This window comes from Coregonus lavaretus (assembly GCF_964263955.1).
Source record: "Coregonus lavaretus genome assembly, chromosome: 21".
Taxonomy (NCBI): Eukaryota; Metazoa; Chordata; class Actinopteri; order Salmoniformes; family Salmonidae; genus Coregonus; species Coregonus lavaretus.
Window position 1 is genome coordinate 1,114,956 of NC_140008.1, and position 20,006 is coordinate 1,134,961.

A 20,006-nucleotide genomic window follows, 5' to 3' on the forward strand; every position below is an offset into this window, starting at 1 on the left:
ATACTGGAGGATGTCCTGGGTAAACCCCAGGATGTAGACCACAGTTATCTAGCTGCTGTGGTGATGGTAGTAATACTGGAGGATGTCCTGGGTAAACCCCAGGATGTAGACCACAGTTATCTAGCTGCTGTGGTGATGGTAGTAATACTGGAGGATGTCCTGGGTAAACCCCAGGATGTAGACCACAGCATATAGAGTTAGTATTTTTTAGGCCTTATCTATTCAGATTCACCAATGTCCCCCTTTCTGAGAATATGAAGACACCAACAAAAGGTTGGTTGAACCTCACAAAGCAGTCGGTCTATGAAGGAACAATATGTTTCTCTCATGATATTTTGACTATCAGGGAGGGATTCAACAGTCTTAGTCAAGGGTTTCATTAAATGTGTTTTTATTTAAATCAGGTACTTTTTCATATAGTACATTAACTGTTCTCACACACACACACACACACACACACACACACACACACACACACACACACACACACATATAGTTGTTAATATGGTTTATGAGGACAATCAGTTTATAACATGGTTTATGGGGACACACCTTTCCCATGGTCCTATCAATGAAATGTAATGTTTTACGTAGAAGACACATCTGACTTCCGATTGGTTCATAGGATCATACTGAAGTAACATGTCTGTAAACACATGAGTTGATAGAATTCTCCTCACTCCTACTCTTGAGGGCGGCTGGATGGAGGGCAACTTCAACCTGAAAACAAACAAATATTGTCCACATACCCTCTCAGGTTGTACAACGCATTTAACACAACAGTTGTTTGGAACAAAATATTGACCCAACCGTTGTGTCAAATGCTTTGTATATCAGTGGTACAACCTGAGTCTGTATGGGGCCATTAAGGGGAAAATGACACTGAGTTTACAAGCTGTAATTTCAATCAAATTGAGATGTATAAAGTCACACATGATACAGCAGCTATGCATCAGCACACTGAACCCTCAACCTCTGACCCCTGATTGAGAGAAGAACCCAACAGTCTGCCTCCAGTTTGACCATCATCTCCTCCAGTCTGACAACAGGAACTTCCTACCACAACCAATCATCACAACCTCTGAAAGAAAAACACGCCCCTCACACAAACTCAGACCCGTCAGAGCAAGAACTGAACGATGTCCAAGATCATCCATCCCCTACATGACTCAATTACTGAACGATGTCCAAGATCATCCATCCCCTACATGACTCAATTACTGAACGATGTCCAAGATCATCCATCCCCTACATGACTCAATTACTGAACGATATCCAAGATCATTTGTATTATATTATATGATAATATATTATATCCATAGGCTACACTCAGTATAGTGTTAATGATGACTTTCAGCTAATTATCTTCAGTTTGGTGCATAGTGAATACGACTCAGGTCTCTATGGAAACATCAATGTAAATTCACCTTAGGTTTTTACTCCTCACTTTCCCTTTCAGGTCTATAGGGTTTTGCTGCCCCCTGCTGGAGACTGGAGCACAAGGCAGTCCCTGGCTTTCTTTGGGCAGCTGGAGGATGAGGCCCTCCTCACCTGTTGTGACGGGTCCAACAAATATCCCCTGGTGAAGGCAGGGTCCTATCTCATCCAACGCTTCAATGACTCTTATGGGAGGCAGTGAGCATTTCCCATGTTAAGCTATGGAATTAATTGTACAGCATTGGATTGATGTTGGCATGGGGTAGAGGGAGTTTACATATACCAGTCATTTCCTTTTAAATACATGAAGGGAAGTGGACAAGTTCACACTTAGAAAGGAGATAATAGTTCCACACCCCATGTGTCCTGATAACTACAGGAATGGAACCATATTGAGGTTGTCTGCTTTCTATACGGTTTGATGGGAGAGAGAGAGAGAGAGAGAGAGAGAGAGAGAGAGAGAGAGAGAGAGAGAGAGAGAGAGAGAGAGAGAGAGAGAGAGAGAGAGAGAGAGAGAGAGAGAGAGAGAGAGACAGAGTCAGAGACAGAGTCAGAGAGAGAGAGAGAGAGAGAGAGAGAGAGAGAGAGAGAGAGAGAGAGAGAGAGAGAGAGAGATAGAGACACACACAGAGAGAGAGAGAGAGAGAGAGAGAGAAAGAGAGAGAGAGAGAGAGAGAGAGAGAGAGAGAGAGGACATCAGGTAAAGTTCTGGAGATGAGGGAATATGTGTGCAGAAAGAAACCCTCCAGTATGGTTAACCCCAGTTAGGCCCAGTATGGACTATCAATACAAGTGACCATTTAGAATGTGACCCAGTTCAATGGGTCTTAACAAAAAAAAAAAAAGACCATCAATCTCCAATGATATTAAAGTACAATTCTGAACATTACTGATATACTGAGTGACAAGTCAAGATATCTGCTGTTTTTATTGTTTGGTTAATAGCACCACCTGCTGGACACGTTTAATGTTGCTTGACTGAGCAGTATGGGAGAATAAAAGATGCCAAACTTAGGGTCGGTTTCCCGGACATCTCCATTGAACATGCTTTTTAGTCTAGGACTAGGCTTCATCTGTGTCCGGGAAACCGGCCCATATAGTTCAATTAGCAAGTAAGTAACACTACCTGTTCCATGATACTGAGGAAAATTACATTGAGACAGAGAACCAATTGAGAAAACATGTCAATGGTTCTGAATGACAACCAACATACATTAACAGCATACATCATGATTAATGTAAATGTAGCCAATTAAAACATTGCATTTGATAAAAATATGTTATTACGTTTTAATTACACTCTGAAGATTAAATCAGTCAGACAAAAATAATTGTACAGAAATTCAGCATTTTTATCTGCGGACCATCACCACCAGCATGACTAGTATCTATGTGGACCCTACTACAGTTTAACCAGCTCAGCTATAGACTACACCAGCATGACTAGTATCTATGTGGACCCTACTACAGTTTAACCAGCTCAGCTATAGACTACACCAGCATGACTAGTATCTATGTGGACCCTACTACAGTTTAACCAGCTCAGCAGTACCATTATAGAGATAAAACCCAGGATAGAGGGGCTGAGCGAATGTGGTCTGGACTCTGTGGAGGAGGGTCATTGTGTCTGAGACACTGTAGAAGGACAGAGTACCTGCCTTGTGATCCAGGTACACTCCTACTCTGGAGGACTGAGGGCCTGATACTTTAGTCACAACATTATTGTGTCTGAAACAATAACCACCTCTATAGTACTGTAAACTCCAGGACTTGTTATTGTGTCCAAATCTACCATCTGTCTCTGTTCTGCTGATGTCTTTATATGAGACTGCTGTATTAACACACTCCCCACTCCACTCCACCTCCCAGTAACAGCGTCCAGACAGACCCTCTCTACACAGAACCTGGCACCACTTGGTGAATCTGTCTGGATTAACAGGATATGGTTGGACTTGGCCTGTACGTGTCACCTTTCTGTTCCCTTCAGACAGAGAGAGGCGTTTGCCTGCTGTGTTTGGGTCCAGTGTGAGCTGACAGGAATCTGGGAGAAGAGCAGAGCAGAGACCAATGAGGGGAGTTAGAACAATAAGTGAAGTCAGATACTGTATCTACCCTGTCTTTGATTAGAGCACAGCAGAGATCAAATCAGAGAAATATGAGGAGTCAGATAGATACCCAGTCTTTGATTAGATCTACTATTGCTATATATTTCTAGAGGGATTGTTAGGAGTGTCAGTAAAAAGAGACTGTTAGTTACTTCAGAATAAAGAGACTCACATTGTAAGAACTGTTCTCTGGTCTTGGGCTCTGGAGGCAGTACAACATCCACTATATTCACTACAGACACACAAACACATTCACAGAGAGAGGGAATGTTATCATCATACCATATTCCACATGTATATGACTAGTAGGGAACTTTCAATGGTCTAAAGTTGATGTTCTTATTATTTTCAACACACCTGTAGTGGAGATCTTGGTCCATTCTCCTTTAAGGACGTCTTCTAGTTTCTCTCTCAGTTCAGACACAGTCTTACTCACATCTCCAAAGTACTGAAGAGGACGGACAACGATGCTGGGTAAGTCTGAAGATACACTGGTACTGGAGAGAGACTGATAACTCTGGAGAGAGAGAGAGAGAGAGAGAGAGAGAGAGAGAGAGAGAGAGAGGGAGTGAGAGAGAGAGAGAGAGAGAGAGAGAGAGAGAGAGAGAGAGAGGGAGAGAGAGAGAGAGACTGATAACTCTGGAGAGAGAGAGAACAGAACCAAATGATTGAGAGTTTCACATTGAGTTTTAATTTTCATATCACATGTATCAAGGCAGTTTAGTTACCTGGAGGAAATGTATATGATCCTCTGTGTGTGAGAGCTGCTCCAGCTCAGTGCTTCTCTTCCTCAGCTCAGCTATCTCCTGCTCCAGTTGCTCCAGGAGTCCTTCAGCTTGACTCACTTGAGCCTTCTCTTGGGCTCTGATCAGCTCCTTCACCTTAGAGCGCCTTCTCTCAATGGAGCGGATCAGCTCAGTAAAGATCTTATCACTGTCCTCCACTGCTGCCTGTGCAGAGCGCTGTTAAGAGAGAGAGAGAGAGAGAGACTTGTCTTACTTTAATGAGCCATCCTCATTACACTAACACCCCCACCCCTAAAAGCACATTGCGTGACACCACAACCTCCACACAATCACATTATCCAGTACCCAACACCACAGTACAATACACCATCCAGCACCACATTCCAACCGTCCATCCAACCCCTCCTCTCCAGCCGTACAGACAGCCCCCCTGAGCCCCCATACCTCCTGAAACATCTCCACACTGTTGATCATTTTGTACAACTCAAACTCAACCCTAAGGCGTCAACAGTAATGGCATTACCCTGGCAACACAGAAAAAACATGATGAACAGTCTGTCATTGCAGAAAACGGACACCCCTCCCCAACTCCCAGCACTGGGAGCTTATAGAGCACCCTCCACCTATACCCTGCCATGCTCTCAGCCCCCACAACCCCCTGCCACTGATGCCCCTTCACTCCCACTAAGCTCAGAGTGTTAAAAGTCAGTAAGTCCTCCAGACTCTCCTGCCAGTCCCCAGTCTCTGCTGTCACTTGCAGTGGTGGAAACGGTGGTGGCCCCTCCTCAGGCTGCTCCAGCCCTCAGTACTGCAGCATAGAAATCAGAGACCCCTGCTGTATTGAGTCTCTCCTGCCGCATGATGAAGAGCTGCTGATCCAGCCCCAAACCACCAGCCCTCCTCAACAGAGCACATGCTGGTTCCCTCCAGCCCACCTCCGTACGGTACAGTATCCTCTGCACCGCTTTGAGTCAGAACGATGGAACTGTCCCTGGTGAATGCCCCTCCCTACCCAGACTGGCCTACTGAGCCCTCCCCCCACCTTGACCATACGTGAAGCCCCAAGCGTACAACATTTGAACACAGGCCACAATATTCTCCCCACAACCAAAACTACACATTGAACAGATATTCATGGTCCACCCTATCAAAGGCTTTCTCCTGATTATGAACAGATTGTCTGTGTTTGAGCGTCCTGGTCCACAGTACGTTTGGTCCTTGTGTACAATAGAGTCCAGGTGGGAATTCAGTCTGTTAACGAGGACCTTGGTAAAGACCTTATAGTCCAAACAGAGCAATGCCACAGGCCTCCAGTTCTTTAAGTCGCTCAAATCTACTTGTTTGGGCAGGAGAGTCAAAGCCTCCCGTCTACAGCTTAGCGACAGCTCCCCCACCCCGACACACTCACGCAACACACGTCCTGTAAAATAATTCCCCAGAACTTTTTATATAAATCCACAGGCAGACCGTCTGAGAGACAGCAGCTGAGAGTTTGTGAAAGGCCAGGGAAATGTCTATTTGATTTATCTGTGACAGAGAGAGTTTGGAAAGGTCTGTGAGCAGAACCTGAGAACACCCAGGATAATAATAATAATAATAATAATATGCCATTTAGCAGACGCTTTTATCCAAAGCGACTTACAGTCATGTGCATACATTTTTACATATGGGTGGTCCCGGGGATCGAACCCACTACCCTGGCATTACAAGCGCCGTGCTCTACCAATTGAGCTACAGAGGACCACAGAGTTCTGCCCTCTATAAATCAGAGTACAACTCCACAACCTCATCTCCTCACAACAGAAGTTACCCACCCATCAGGCTCCCTCATCTCCCCACAACAGAAGTTACCCACCCATCAGGCTCCCTCATCTCCCCCACAACAGAAGTTACCCACCCATCAGGCTCCCTCATCTCCCCACAACAGAAGTTACCCACCCATCAGGCTCCCTCATCTCCCCACAACAGAAGTTACCCACCCATCAGGCTCCCTCATCTCCCCCACAACAGAAGTTACCCACCCATCAGGCTCCCTCATCTCCCCACAACAGAAGTTACCCACCCATCAGGCTCCCTCATCTCCCCCACAACAGAAGTTACCCACCCATCAGGCTCCCTCATCTCCCCACAACAGAAGTTACCCACCCATCAGGCTCCCTCATCTCCCCATAACATAAGTTACCCACCCATCAGGCTCCCTCATCTCCCCCACAACAGAAGTTACCCGCCCATCAGGCTCCCTCATCTCCCCACAACAGAAGTTACCCACCCATCAGGCTCCCTCATCTCCCCACAACAGAAGTTACCCACCCATCAGGCTCCCTCATCTCCCCCACAACAGAAGTTACCCACCCATCAGGCTCCCTCATCTCCCCACAACAGAAGTTACCCACCCATCAGGCTCCCTCATCTCCCCCACAACAGAAGTTACCCACCCATCAGGCTCCCTCATCTCCCCCACAACAGAAGTTACCCGCCCATCAGACAAACGTAAAACAAGGGATTTTCTTGGTTTCCCCACTCTGTTTTTCCAACCCCTCTGGTGAAACAGAGAACTGAGCCCTGTACTATAATATAATATAATGTGCCATTTTGCACACGCTTTTATCCAAAGCGACTTACAGTCATGCGTGCATATATATATATATATTTTTTGTGTATGGGTGGTCCCGGGGATCGAACCCACTACCCTGGCGTTACAAGCGCCGTGCTCTACCAGCTGAGCTACAGAGGACCAGGTGCAGACACATTTATGAAAGCAAAGACAAGGTCATTATTTGGGCTCTAAACACTAACAACCTACCCTTACACACCTCTTTTGCTACCCCTGCACTAAGATTCCTGCCATGGCATTTAAATGTTTTTGGTTTATTTATTCCCCCAGTCTTTGCCGCCGTTCATGTTAAGGAAGTCTAACCGTGAAATCTCCATAAGAGGTGGGAGGGAAATCACCACAATCAGAAACCAGTAGAGAAGCCCATAAAGCCGCCATGCCAGAAAAAACCATCCATTTAAGCAGATTCTGAAGACATGCCCTTAAGACCGTCTGAGAGACAGCAGCTGAGAGTTTGTGAAAGGCCAGGGAAATGTCTGTTTGATTTATCTGTGACAGAGAGAGTTTGGAAAGGTCTGTGAGCAGAACCTGAGAAAACCCAGGATAATAATAATAATAATAATAATAATAATAATAATAATAATAATAATAATAATAATAATAATAATAATAATATGCCATTTAGCAGACGCTTTTATCCAAAGCGACTTACAGTCATGTGCATACATTTTTACATATGGGTGGTCCCGGGGATCGAACCCACTACCCTGGCATTACAAGCGCTAAATGTGGTCCTCTGTAGCTCAATTGGTAGAGCATGGTGCTTGCAATGCCAGGGTTGTGGGTTCGTTTCCCATGGGGGAACAGTATGAAAATGTATGCACTCACTAACTGTAAGTCGCTCTGGATAAGAGCATCTGCTAAATGTGGTCCTCTGTAGCTCAATTGGTAGAGCATGGTGCTTGTAATGCCAGGGTGGTGGGTTTGATCCCCGGGACCACCCATATGTAAAAATGTATGCACATGACTGTTAGTCGCTTTGGATAAAAGCGTCTGCTAAGTGGCATATTATATTATTATTATAAGAACCCATGACCCATTTTCTCAGCCTATACCGCTTCCTGGGTGAGAGGACACTAAACCCCTCATTCTTCATCACGTGTTGTACTGACCTTACAAACCTTCCAGGATCAATCAAATAAGACTCCAGCAGAACCTTCTTTTTCCCCTTTAGTCTCCATCAGGAACCTAGAAAGTTCTCTCACCGTATATACTGGGCCCTCAGCCTGACTGGCTGTCAGTCTGAAAACGAGACGCCTTGTCCTCCGCTCCCGCAGACTCACCTCCCCCCTCTTCCTCCTCCTCCATTGGCACGGTACCGTCCTCCTCCTCCCCAGTCTCTGCCCCCCTGCACTTCCCCCCCTGATCAGAGCCTCTTCCCCAATGACAGGCAATATTTGCCTTCGCCCACCGGAGTCTCTGTTACTACAGAAACCTGCCTCAGCTCATGTAGCCCAGCTGCAACCCTCCCCACCACCGCTTTCTCCACGGCCTGCGCACCACCACTTGACCCTGCTCTACTCTCCTCCTTCCTGGTACCACCACCACTTGACCCTGCTCTACTCTCCTCCCTCCTGGTACCACCACCACTTGACCCTGCTCTACTCTCCTCCCTCCTGGTACCACCACCACTTGACCCTGCTCTACTCTCCTCCCTCCTGGTACCACCACCACTTGACCCTGCTCTACACTCCTCCCTCCTGGTACCACCACCACTTGACCCTGCTCTACTCTCCTCCCTCCTGGTACCACCACCACTTGACCCTGCTCTACTCTCCTCCCTCCTGGTACCACCACCACTTGACCCTGCTCTACTCTCCTCCCTCCTGGTACCACCACCACTTGACCCTGCTCTACTCTCCTCCCTCCTGGTACCACCACCACTTGACCCTGCTCTACTCTCCTCCCTCCTGGTACCACCACCACTTGACCCTGCTCTACTCTCCTCCCTCCTGGTACCACCACCACTTGACCCTGCTCTACTCTCCTCCCTCCTGGTACCACCACCACTTGACCCTGCTCTACTCTCCTCCCTCCTGGTACCACCACCACTTGACCCTGCTCTACTCTCCTCCCTCCTGGTACCACCACCACTTGACCCTGCTCTACTCTCCTCCCTCCTGGTACCACCACCACTTGACCCTGCTCTACTCTCCTCCCTCCTGGTACCACCACCACTTGACCCTGCTCTACTCTCCTCCCTCCTGGTACCACCACCACTTGACCCTGCTCTACTCTCCTCCCTCCTGGTACCACCACCACTTGACCCTGCTCTACACTCCTCCCTCCTGGTAGCACCACCACTTGACCCTGCTCTACTCTCCTCCCTCCTGGTACCACCACCACTTGACCCTGCTCTACTCTCCTCCTTCCTGGTACCACCACCACTTGACCCTGCTCTACTCTCCTCCTTCCTGGTACCACCACCACTTGACCCTGCTCTACTCTCCTCCTTCCTGGTACCACCACCACTTGACCCTGCTCTACTCTCCTCCCTCCTGGTAGCACCACCACTTGACCCTGCTCTACTCTCCTCCCTCCTGGTACCACCACCACTTGACCCTGCTCTACTCTCCTCCCTCCTGGTACCACCACCACTTGACCCTGCTCTACTCTCCTCCCTCCTGGTACCACCACCACTTGACCCTGCTCTACTCTCCTCCCTCCTGGTACCACCACCACTTGACAACTTTCATGTTTTTAAATTATACTTCATTACTATAATGATTATCAATAAGCCTAAACATTAATTCAGTCACCTCTGGTCGACAAAAACGTATTTTCCTAGTACATTAATTGTCAAATTCATCAACCAGCATCGAGCACTCTGCCTTCTCAGGCAAGCGAGGGTCATGTTGAGGTAAATATGCTAACCGCCAAAAAGAAGAAAGAATAGTAGCCCTCCTCACGAACCACAAAATTCTCACACAACAACTTCTTCTTCTATGATATAATGGCGGTCCACAAACCAACGTTAAAGGTGCATGCCGCCACCTACTGTGCTGGAGTGTGTGGTCAATCACGGTTTCCAACATTTCTAAATCCTCCTACCTAACTCAGTACTTCTGAGAAAATAAAGAAGAGCCCTACTAACTTCTAATAGACCCTCCCCATCCCCAAAATCCCTTCCAAACCCCCCCAACCCCGTCCAACCTCAATGACCCTAAACTTCAATCTTACCCACTCTTCAACATACTTACAACAATATAACAACACATGCTCCACCGTTTCATCGACCATACACTCCAGACACAAACCATTCAAATGCTTGCCAACCAGATGTAATGACGAGTTCAATGTACAATGTCCTAAGCGCAATCGAGTAAACACCACATCTTCCTTCCTAATCTGACTTTTGAATCTTGGTCCATCGACCTTTCTGTAAAACTGTCAACTATTCATATAAATGCCGGCCCTTGTGCTCAGAGTACCATCTCTTCTGCCACACATCTATCAAAATGGCTCTGATCTTACATTTGGCCTCACCTCTACCCAGTGGAACATTAATATCAATTATATCTAGTTTCAAAGCTCTTTTAGCTAACTGGTCTACAATTTCATTCCCTTCCACACCCGAATGTGCTGGGACCCAGCAGAATCTCACTACTACACCCATTCTCTCAATTCTCCATAATAACATTAATACTTTCAGTTCAACTGAGTATACTGACAGTTCATCTGTTAGTCTTCTACATATCTGCACATCAAATTCAGGAACGTAAACGCCTGCTCCTGTGAGCCCACTATCTGGGTCCTTGGATCCGTCTGTGAAAAGCATTAAAAAAGCATAAAAACCTCTACCAATGTAATTGTCAACCAGTTTCTCTATATCACTGACTTCTGACCAATCTTTCCTTTTCTCTACCAAGGTTAGATCAACAACAGGGTCTGGGAGTAACCATGGAGGAACATCCCCTATCACCGCAGAAGGGCCAACCTCCAACTCCCTCAAACCACTCTCATCAGCAAGCTTTCCAACTGTCCAACCAAAACCACTGCCTTGTCTACTAGTATATTCCCAACAGTCATCTAGAACAGTAGCAGTGGGATGCTCAACCTCACAGCCTTTCAACCCAATAAGATAATGACCATTTTTTACGGCTTATATCCAAAGGCATCTCTCCTGCCTCCACCAGTAAGGCACATACAGATGTTGATTTAAATGCACCAATACATATCCTTAAAGCTATATACTGGATTCTGTCCAGCTTCTGAAGCCAAGTCTTTACCTCTGTTCCATAAACTGTACACCAGTAATCAAACAAAGCAGTGGATTCGCCACAAAAGCTCTAACAGGATAACTGATATATCCTACCATGACTTTGTTGGGTAAAGACTCAAAACTCAAATGGACTGACAGTGACTCCTCTGTTTCACCACGCTCACCACCGGGTCTGCGTCCCACCAAACGGCGGGAATCACAAACACCAGCAGTCTTCAACCTTAATTGCTCCACTTCTACACTTAACGCTACCCCAGAAATCACTCCTTTCAATGGTGCCCTGTTCCTAAGAGCAAAGCACGAAACAGATCTTGACCCAAGTTGCGTGACACGGAGCGCCCACTCCCTCTGGTCAGAAGAAACACAAACAAATATCACAAGTCCACTACAGGTTACCTTCACTGATTCAACTGCACCCAACTCCTTTCCCACCCACCCTGAAATCACAAATGGATCTGCCAAAAGGAATGGATCCACTTTCTCCTACAATGTAACTCCTACTGCACCAGATTCTTCTTTATCATGTCCATTGATGCCAGGCTCTGGTTCTGAGCTCTTCACCACACCTTCTACCTCACTTAACTCTCCCTCATTCATTTCCATTTCACCTCCAGATCTCACTCTGGCGAATGGCTCACTCTGTTTGCACTTGAGTTATAATGTGAAATGTCTCTATTACTTTGAAACTTTTGTGAGTGTAATGTTTACTTTTCATTTCTGATTGTTTATTATCTATTTCACTTGCTTTCACAATGTAAACATATATGTTTCCCATGCCAATAAAGCCCTTTGAATTAAATGGAGAGAGAGCTCCATTTTAATGTATAGGGGACTTGAGTCTTTCATGGTTACTCAAGGTTATGTGATGAGGTAACCCCTCTTGCAACATCAAAATCAGTGTCAGCCTAATGGGGAATGACCTCTTGGTGAAACAGTCAAGATGTTGGTTTCTCTCCTCAGTAGACCCGGGTTCATATCCCGCCGGTTACATTAAGCAGTCTATTCTCTGAAAGGGGTCCAGACAGCCTGTTCCCAACAGTGGGGTCAGTGGGATTGGATAGGGGCATCTCTCTCTCTCTGACTGGAGGAGAGAAGTGAAATGGTGTGTCTCCTCTGGTCAACAATACTCACCTTGAGACACTCCACAGCCTGTTGGAGCTCCTTCAGGTCCTTCTCTCTCTCCTGGAATCTCTGCTGGACTTTCTGCTGACTCATCCCCAGCTGCCTCTGTGGAGAATCACTCTTCAATGAGCTATCAAGCTTTATTTGTCCACTAGATCAATAGTATATTAATGGGACATAGGGCCCATAGAAGATAGGGATTAACATGTTGAGGAAGTGTCTGTGTGAAATTATATTATTATATTGTTATGTGAATGATTATAGTTTTAACAGTGCACAAAACAGGGGAGTTGATTGGGTGTTTGATAACGAATGATAATGGTGTTTGATAATGAATGATAATGGTGTTTGATAATGGTGTTTGACTTTAGAAAATGGTGATACATTTGGAGAATCTGGGTTAACATATCTATATAATCAAGGTTTGTGTTCATATTTGTTCTGCCGTGGATCGATATCATTTGAATGATCTCATATTCAAACAGCCTTAGTTCCTACTGTATCTTTAATTCTTTGTTTATCAGACAGTCACCAACAAGTAGTTCTGGTCTTACCTGTTTCTCAGTCCTCTCTGCTGCAGCTGACACTGTTTCATGGCCTTTATGTTCATCCATCACACACAGCAGACAGATACACTGCTGATCGGTACGACAGTAAACCTCCAGCAGTTTGTCATGATGAGAGCAGATCTTCTCCTGTAGTTGTGCGGTGGCTTTGACCAGCTTGTGCTTCTTCAAAGGAGGAAATTCATAGTGAGGTTGGAGGTGAGTCTCACAGTAAGAGGCCAGACACACCAGACAGGACATGAGGGCTTTCTGCTTTCTGGTCCCAGTGCAGAAATCACACGCCACATCTCCAGGTCCAGCATAGCACAGAGCAGGAGGGGGAGCAGCCTGGAGTCCTGTCTTCTTCAGTTTCTCCACCACTTCAGCCAACATGTTATTTTTCCTCAGATTAGGCCTTGGAGTGAAGGTCTCTCTACACTGAGGACAGCTATAGACCCCTTTCAGAACATCCTGATCCCAGCAGTCCTCAATACAGCGCCTACAGTAACTGTGTCCACAGGCAGTAGTGACCGGCTCCTTCAGTAGATCCAGACAGACAGAACAACAGAACTGGTCCTGGTCGAGCAGAACTCCTTGCTGAGCCATTTGGACGGTTGTTCACTCTCACACAGACAGACGACACAGAGACTCAGATCAGTTTCGTTTCCTCAGAAGAGAGTTTGTGGAGGGGAGGGACTTCCTGGTTCTGCCAGAGGGGTGGGGTTAAAAGGAGGGAGGGAGGGGTTAGAGGAATGGAGGAAGAGAGAGAGGAACTGCATGCAACAGGAAGAGGGAGACAAATAGTTTTGTTCCTAGGTTACAGTCCTTAACATGGAACAAATGAAATAATGAATCTTAAAATGTGAGTTGTTAGAATATATAAAGGGTAACAGTTTCTATGAAGAACATATGTATAATTATTTTAATGACCTTTATAATGCCTTATAATACACTAATGTGTTCTACTTAAGCAATAAGGCCTGAGGAGGTGTGGTATATGGCCAATATACAATACCACAGCTAAGGGCTGTTCTTAGGCACAACGCAACGCGGATTGAGAATTATGGAACACTTTCAAAAATCGAATAAAATTTTAACACAAATATTTAGCAGATGTTATTGCGGGTGTAGCGAAATGCTTGTGTTCCTGGCTCCAACAGTGCAGTAATATCTAACAATACACAATGGACTCTTAACCAACCGTGCTATTTTGTTCGTTGTTTCGCATTGTTTGTAACTTATTTTGTACATAATGTTGCTTCTACCGTCTCTTATGACCGAAAAGAGCTTCTGGACATCAGAAAAGCGATTACTCACCTTGAACTGGACTAATAATTTTTCTTTAATGAGTGGGATTTGTTCCAGACACCTGACAGGGCCCTCATCCCCATTATTCGCAGTAGAAAGAAAAGGAGATATCGCGGAAGGAGTTTGGGGTGCTTGGTAAGGAGCCGGCGACAAGTGGATAATCTGCCTTTGCCGTCGATACCATTGGCCAATTTACAATCGCTTGATAATAAAGTGGACAAACTACAGGCACGAATATCCTACCAACGGGACATTATAAACTGTAATATCTTATGTTTCACGAAGTTGTGGCTGAACGAGGACATGAATAACATACAGCTGGCGGGTTATACACTGTATCGGCAGGATAGAACGGCTGCCTCTGGTAAGACAAGGGGTGGCTGTCTATGTATATTTGTAAACAACAGCTGGTGCACGAAATCTAAGGAAGTCTCGAGGTTTTGCTCGCCTGAGGTAGAGTATCTCATGATAAGCTGTAGACCACACTATCTACCAAGAGAGTTTTCATCTATATTCTTCGTAGCTGTCTATTTACCACCACAAACCGATGCAGGCACTAAGACAGCACTAAATTAACTGTACGACTCCAACACCATCATTAACTTTGCCGATGACACAACAGTGGTAGGCCTGATCACCGACAACGACGAGACAGCCTATAGGGAGGAGGGTCAGAGACCTGGCAGTGTGGTGCCAGGATAACAACCTCTCCCTCAACATGATCAAGACGAAGGAGATGATTGTGGACTACAGGAAAAAGAAGAGGACCGAGCACACCCCCATTCTCATCAGCGGGGCTGTAGTGGAGCAGGTTGAGAGGTTCAAGTTCCTTGGTGTACACATCACCAACAAACCAACATGGTCCAAGCTCACCAAGACAGTCGTGAAGAGGGCACGACAAAACCTATTCCCCCTAAGGAGACTGAAAAGATTTGGTATGGGTCCTCAAATCCTCAAAAGGTTCTACAGCTGCACCATCGAGAGCATCCTGACTGGTTGCATCACTGCCTGGTATGGCAACTGCTCGGCCTCCGACTTCAAGACACTACAGAGGGTAGTGCATATGGCCCATTACATCACTGGGGCCAAGCTTTCTGCCATCCAGGACCTCTATTCCAGGCGGTGTCAGAGGAAGGCCCTAAAAATTGTCAAAGACTCCAGCTACTGTAGTCATAGACTGTTCTCTCTGCTACCACACGGCAAGCGGTACCGAAGCACCAAGTCTAGGTCCAAGAGGCTTCTAAACAGCTTCTATCCCCAAGCCATTAGACTCCTGAACATCTAATCCAGACTCCTGAACATCTAATCCAGCACCCAGACTATTTGCATTGCCCCCCCCCCCCCCCCTCTTTTATGCTGCTGCTACTCTCTGTTTATTATCTATGCATAGTCACTTTAATAACTCTACCTATATGTACATATTACCTCAATTACCTTGACTAACCGGTGCACCTGCACATTGACTCGGTACCGGTACCCCCTGTATATAGCCTCGCTATTGTTATTTTACTGCTGCTCTTTAATTATTTATTACTTTTATTTCGTATTATTTTATATGTGATTTTTTGGGGTATTCTTTCTTAATACTGCATTGTTGGTGAAGGGCTTGTAAGTAAGCATTTCACTGTAAGGTCTACACCTGATGTATTCGGCTCATGTGACAAATATGCTTTGATTTTATCTAAAAAGTAAAGGAGTGGAATTAAGAAATATTAAAACATTACGACGACCAATGTTGGAGTCCGGAGCATAAATATATATATACACTACCGTTCAAAAGTTTGGGGTCACTTAGAAATGTCCTTGTTTTTGAAAGAAAAGCACATTTTTTGTCCATTAAAATAACATCAAATTGATCAAAAATACACTGTAGACATTGTTAATGTTGTAAATGGCTTTTGTAGCTAGAAACGGCTGATTTTTAATGGAATATCTACATAGGCGAACAGATGCACATTATCAGCAACCATCAGTCCTGTGTTCCAATGGCACGTTGTGTTTGCTAATCCAAGTTTATTATTTAAAAAAGGCTAATTGATCATTAGAAAACCCTTTTGCAATTATGTTAGCACTGAACTGAAATCACAACTGATGAAACGGTGGGTTTTGCACAACCAAATAATTTCTGCACAAACTGTCAGAAACCGTCTCAGGGAAGCTCATCTGCGTGCTCGTCGTCCTCACCGGGGTCTTTACCTGACTGCAGTTCGGCATCGTAACCAACTGCAGTGGGGAAATGCTCACCTTCAATGGCCACTGTGCTCTTCAACTGTACCCGGGCAGATGGCCTTGTGTGGGCGAGCGGTTTCCTGATGTCAACGTTTTGACCAGAGTTACCCATAGTGGTGGTGTTATGGTATGGGCAGGCATAAGCTATGGACAACGAACACAATTGCATTTTATCAATGGCAATTTGAACGCGCAGAGGTACCGTGACGAGATCCTGAGGCCCATTGTCTTGCCATTCATCTGCTGCCATCACCTCATGTTTCAGCATGATAATGCACGGCCCCATGTCGCAAGGATCTGTACACAATTCCTGGAAGCTGAAAATGTCCCAGTTCTTCCATGGCCTGCATATTTACCAAAAATGTCACCCCATTGAGCATGTTTGGGATGCTCTGGATCGACGTGTACGACAGCATGTTGCAGTTCCCGCCAATATCCAGCAACTTCGATTGAAGAGGAGTGGGACAACATTCCACAGGCCACAATCAACAGCCTGATCAACTCTATGCGAAGGAGATTTGTCGTGCTGCATGAGGCAAATGGTCACACCAGATACTGACTGGTTTTCTGATCCACCCCCCTACCTTTTTTAAAGGTATCTGTGACCAACAGATGCATACCTGTATTCCCAGTCATGTGGAATCCATAGATTAGGGCCTAATTTATTTATTTCAATTGACTGATTTGCTTATATGAACTGTAACTAAGTAACATCTTTAAAGTTGTTGCATGTTGCATTTATATTTTTGTTCAGCAATTTGATGTTTTATTTGTGCTTACCATGACTGTGTTTTTGTATTCTAATGTGTGTGTGTGTGTGTGTATATTTATTGTGTCTAATGTGTATTTTATATTGTATTATACCTAGGTCTCAATATATATTCTCTTTCAAAATAAAAGGTTAAAGACTTATTAAAAAATAAATAATAGCTACTAGAACCTATACTGTAATTCCCACAAAATGTCTTCAACTCTTCTTTGGATTGTAATGTGATTGACTATCCCAGTGTTTAACCAAGACTTTCCAAAGACTTTTCAACAATCCCATATGATGAATTCAGTATTATTCAGTAATTAAGAACAAGGTCAATTCCAGTAAATCCAGAGTAAAATGTCAGTATTTCAGTGGAATTGAAATGGTATTGACCCCAACCCTGACTGGAATTGAAATGGTATTGACCCCAACCCTGACTGGAATTGAATTGGTATTGACCCCAACCCTGACTGGAATTGAAATGGTATTGACCCCAACCCTGACTGGAATTGAAATGGTATTGACCCCAACCCTGACTGGAATTGAATTGGTATTGACCCCAACCCTGACTGGAATTGAAATGGTATTGACCCCAACCCTGACTGGAATTGAATTGGTATTGACCCCAACCCTGACTGGAATTGAATTGGTATTGACCCCAACCCTGACTGGAATTGAAATGGTATTGACCCCAACCCTGACTGGAATTGAATTGGTATTGACCCCAACCCTGACTGGAATTGAAATGGTACTGACCCCAACCCTGACTAAGACGGTGTGATGTACTTAGGGATGGGACAGCGAAGCGACTGCGCCCGTCTTCCAAACCTAAACAGACGTGGTGCTGTTCCCTGCTCTGTCCCTTAGCCATCAAAGACGGCGTGAACGTGCGCGGTTACACAGCCTGGTCTCTGCTGGACAAGTTTGAGTGGGACGAGGGCTACTCTGAGAGGTTTGGCTTGTACTACGTAGACTTCAGGAACAAGAATAAACCACGTTACCCAAAAGCCTCGGTTCAGTACTACAAACGCATCATCAGCTCCAATGGATTCCCCAACCAGAGAGAGGTGAGAGAGCATTACGACCCAATGTCTATACTAGCTCCTAATACTTAAAAGGTCATTTCAGTTAGATCTTTAATACAATACACATTACAACAGGAGGTTAATATTAAATATAAAACATGGAAATGTACATAGTTATACCGGTAGAAATGGATATACTGTCATATGTCGGAAATAGAGCATTCCATATTCAGGTGAGGGCATCATCCTGTGAAATATTGAGAAGGAGGGTGGAGGGGGGAGAGAGAGAGAGAGAGAGAGAGGGGGGGAGAGAGAGAGGGGGGGGAGAGAGAGAGAGAGAGGGGGGGGAGAGGGGAAGAGAGAGAGAGAGAGAGAGGGGGGGAGAGAGAGAGAGAATGATACATAATTAGAGCATGATGAGTGTGTATTCTATATTAACCCTAAGCCCATTCTACAGGTAGAGAATTGGAAGAGGAAGGCCACTGAGACCTGCTCCTCCAGTAACCAGCTCCTGGCTGCAGGTCAGTTCACATTAAACATCCCTTTAACTGCTTTTCAATAAGAAGGGACTAGCTGGGGCAAACAAATAAAGATTCTGCCTCAAATATCACTTACCTAGATTGAGTGATAAACAAAAAAATAGGGCCTGAACTTTCTATTGGCAATCGTGGGACAGCTATGCAAACTGTTCTTAGTTATGCAATCACTTGTCAATTATTATCCTTTTACAATTCAATTAAAGCTAAATTACGATTATCAATATATATCAGCCTAATTATGAGTATAGGGAGGTTTGATTCCCGGAGAGCAACCCTCCTGTAGGTTTTCACTCCAACCCCAGTTTTAACTAACCGGATTCAGCTTCTCAACCAGCTAATTATTACAATCAGATGCGCTACATTAGGGTTGGAGTGAAAACATTCCAGGAACAGGGTTGGATCGGCCCTGGTCCAGGAGGGTAGCGCTCCAGGAACGGGGTTGGATCGGCCCTGGTCCAGGAGGGTAGCGCTCCAGGAACGGGGTTGGATTGGCCCTGGTCTAAAGAGAGAGTAGGTATCTAGAAGACCACTGACAGAATGTTTCTTTGTTTGCCCCTCCAGCTAGAAGACAGTCCAAGGAACATGCAGAAATGCCAAAGGTCTGGCCAGTGCATGATGAGGTTTAGTCACTAGGGTATATATATTGACTTTACTACATCACGGTATATTTCTATCTTGTCATGGGTCAGCGTGTCTCTGTGGGCGACATCGTACTGTAGTGTGATACTGTCTGTGTGGGTTAGTGGCTAAGGGTCTGGCTTGCCTTGCTATGTGAAGTTGAACTCTGAGAGCCTTTTAACCGGTCCTTTGTGTATATTTAAATCAGCTGCTTCTTCCTCTCTTAACCCCAGCAGCAGCATAAAGCAATCAACGGTTTTTAAATAATCTAATCTCTGTATTGGAAATTGCATGCGTTTCAGTTGGTCGAAGAGTAGGCCGTTTCTTTCCCATTCTAGGATATTTGAAGGAGTCAAAACGCTTTGGATCCTGTTCAAAAGACTACTACACTAAATAGTGTGAGAACAAGCTTCAACTTGCTACAGATCAAGAGGGAAAGCTGCCAAGCAGCTTTGCCAAACAACAATACTTTATAATGACTCACAGCTAATGATTTCCTGGTAGCTGCTAGCTAGCTGATGCTGCTGACACTAGCTAACTAACTAGGGTTAACGTGCCTTTACTTGGTTCAACTCTCAGTAACGTTTCTGTCTCTTCATTAGAGGAACAGCGGAGTACTGCTGCCAATATACTAAAGACTTATTCATGGTAAGAAAACATTCATAATATGACCCCCCCGTGTAGCTCAGTTGGTAGAGCATGGCGCTTGCAACGCCAGGGTTATGGGTTCGTTTCCCACGGG

The 20,006-nt window shown here is 45.3% G+C and overlaps 2 protein-coding genes across 3 annotated transcripts in view; both read right to left on the bottom strand.

Moving 5' to 3' along the window:
* Positions 1–2,283: 2,283 nt before the first annotated feature.
* Positions 2,284–13,478, bottom strand: LOC311148959 (tripartite motif-containing protein 16-like). Its single transcript, XM_084186009.1, has 6 exons — positions 12,801–13,478; positions 12,256–12,351; positions 4,271–4,504; positions 3,900–4,059; positions 3,715–3,774; positions 2,284–3,478 (listed from the first exon to the last, which is right to left on the bottom strand). The coding sequence occupies exons 1-6, from the start codon at positions 13,395–13,397 to the stop codon at positions 2,964–2,966; spliced, it is 1,662 nt and encodes a 553-aa protein (XP_084042135.1). The 5' UTR covers positions 13,398–13,478; the 3' UTR covers positions 2,284–2,963.
* A 4,723-nt stretch (positions 13,479–18,201) lies between these two features.
* Positions 18,202–20,006, bottom strand: part of zwilch (zwilch kinetochore protein) — a 45,660-nt gene continuing 43,855 nt past the window's right edge. For both annotated transcript variants that reach the window (XM_084186005.1, XM_084186006.1), the window contains one exon: positions 18,202–18,354. The gene's annotated coding sequence lies outside the window, so the exon portion shown is untranslated. The remainder of the gene's footprint in view (positions 18,355–20,006) is intronic.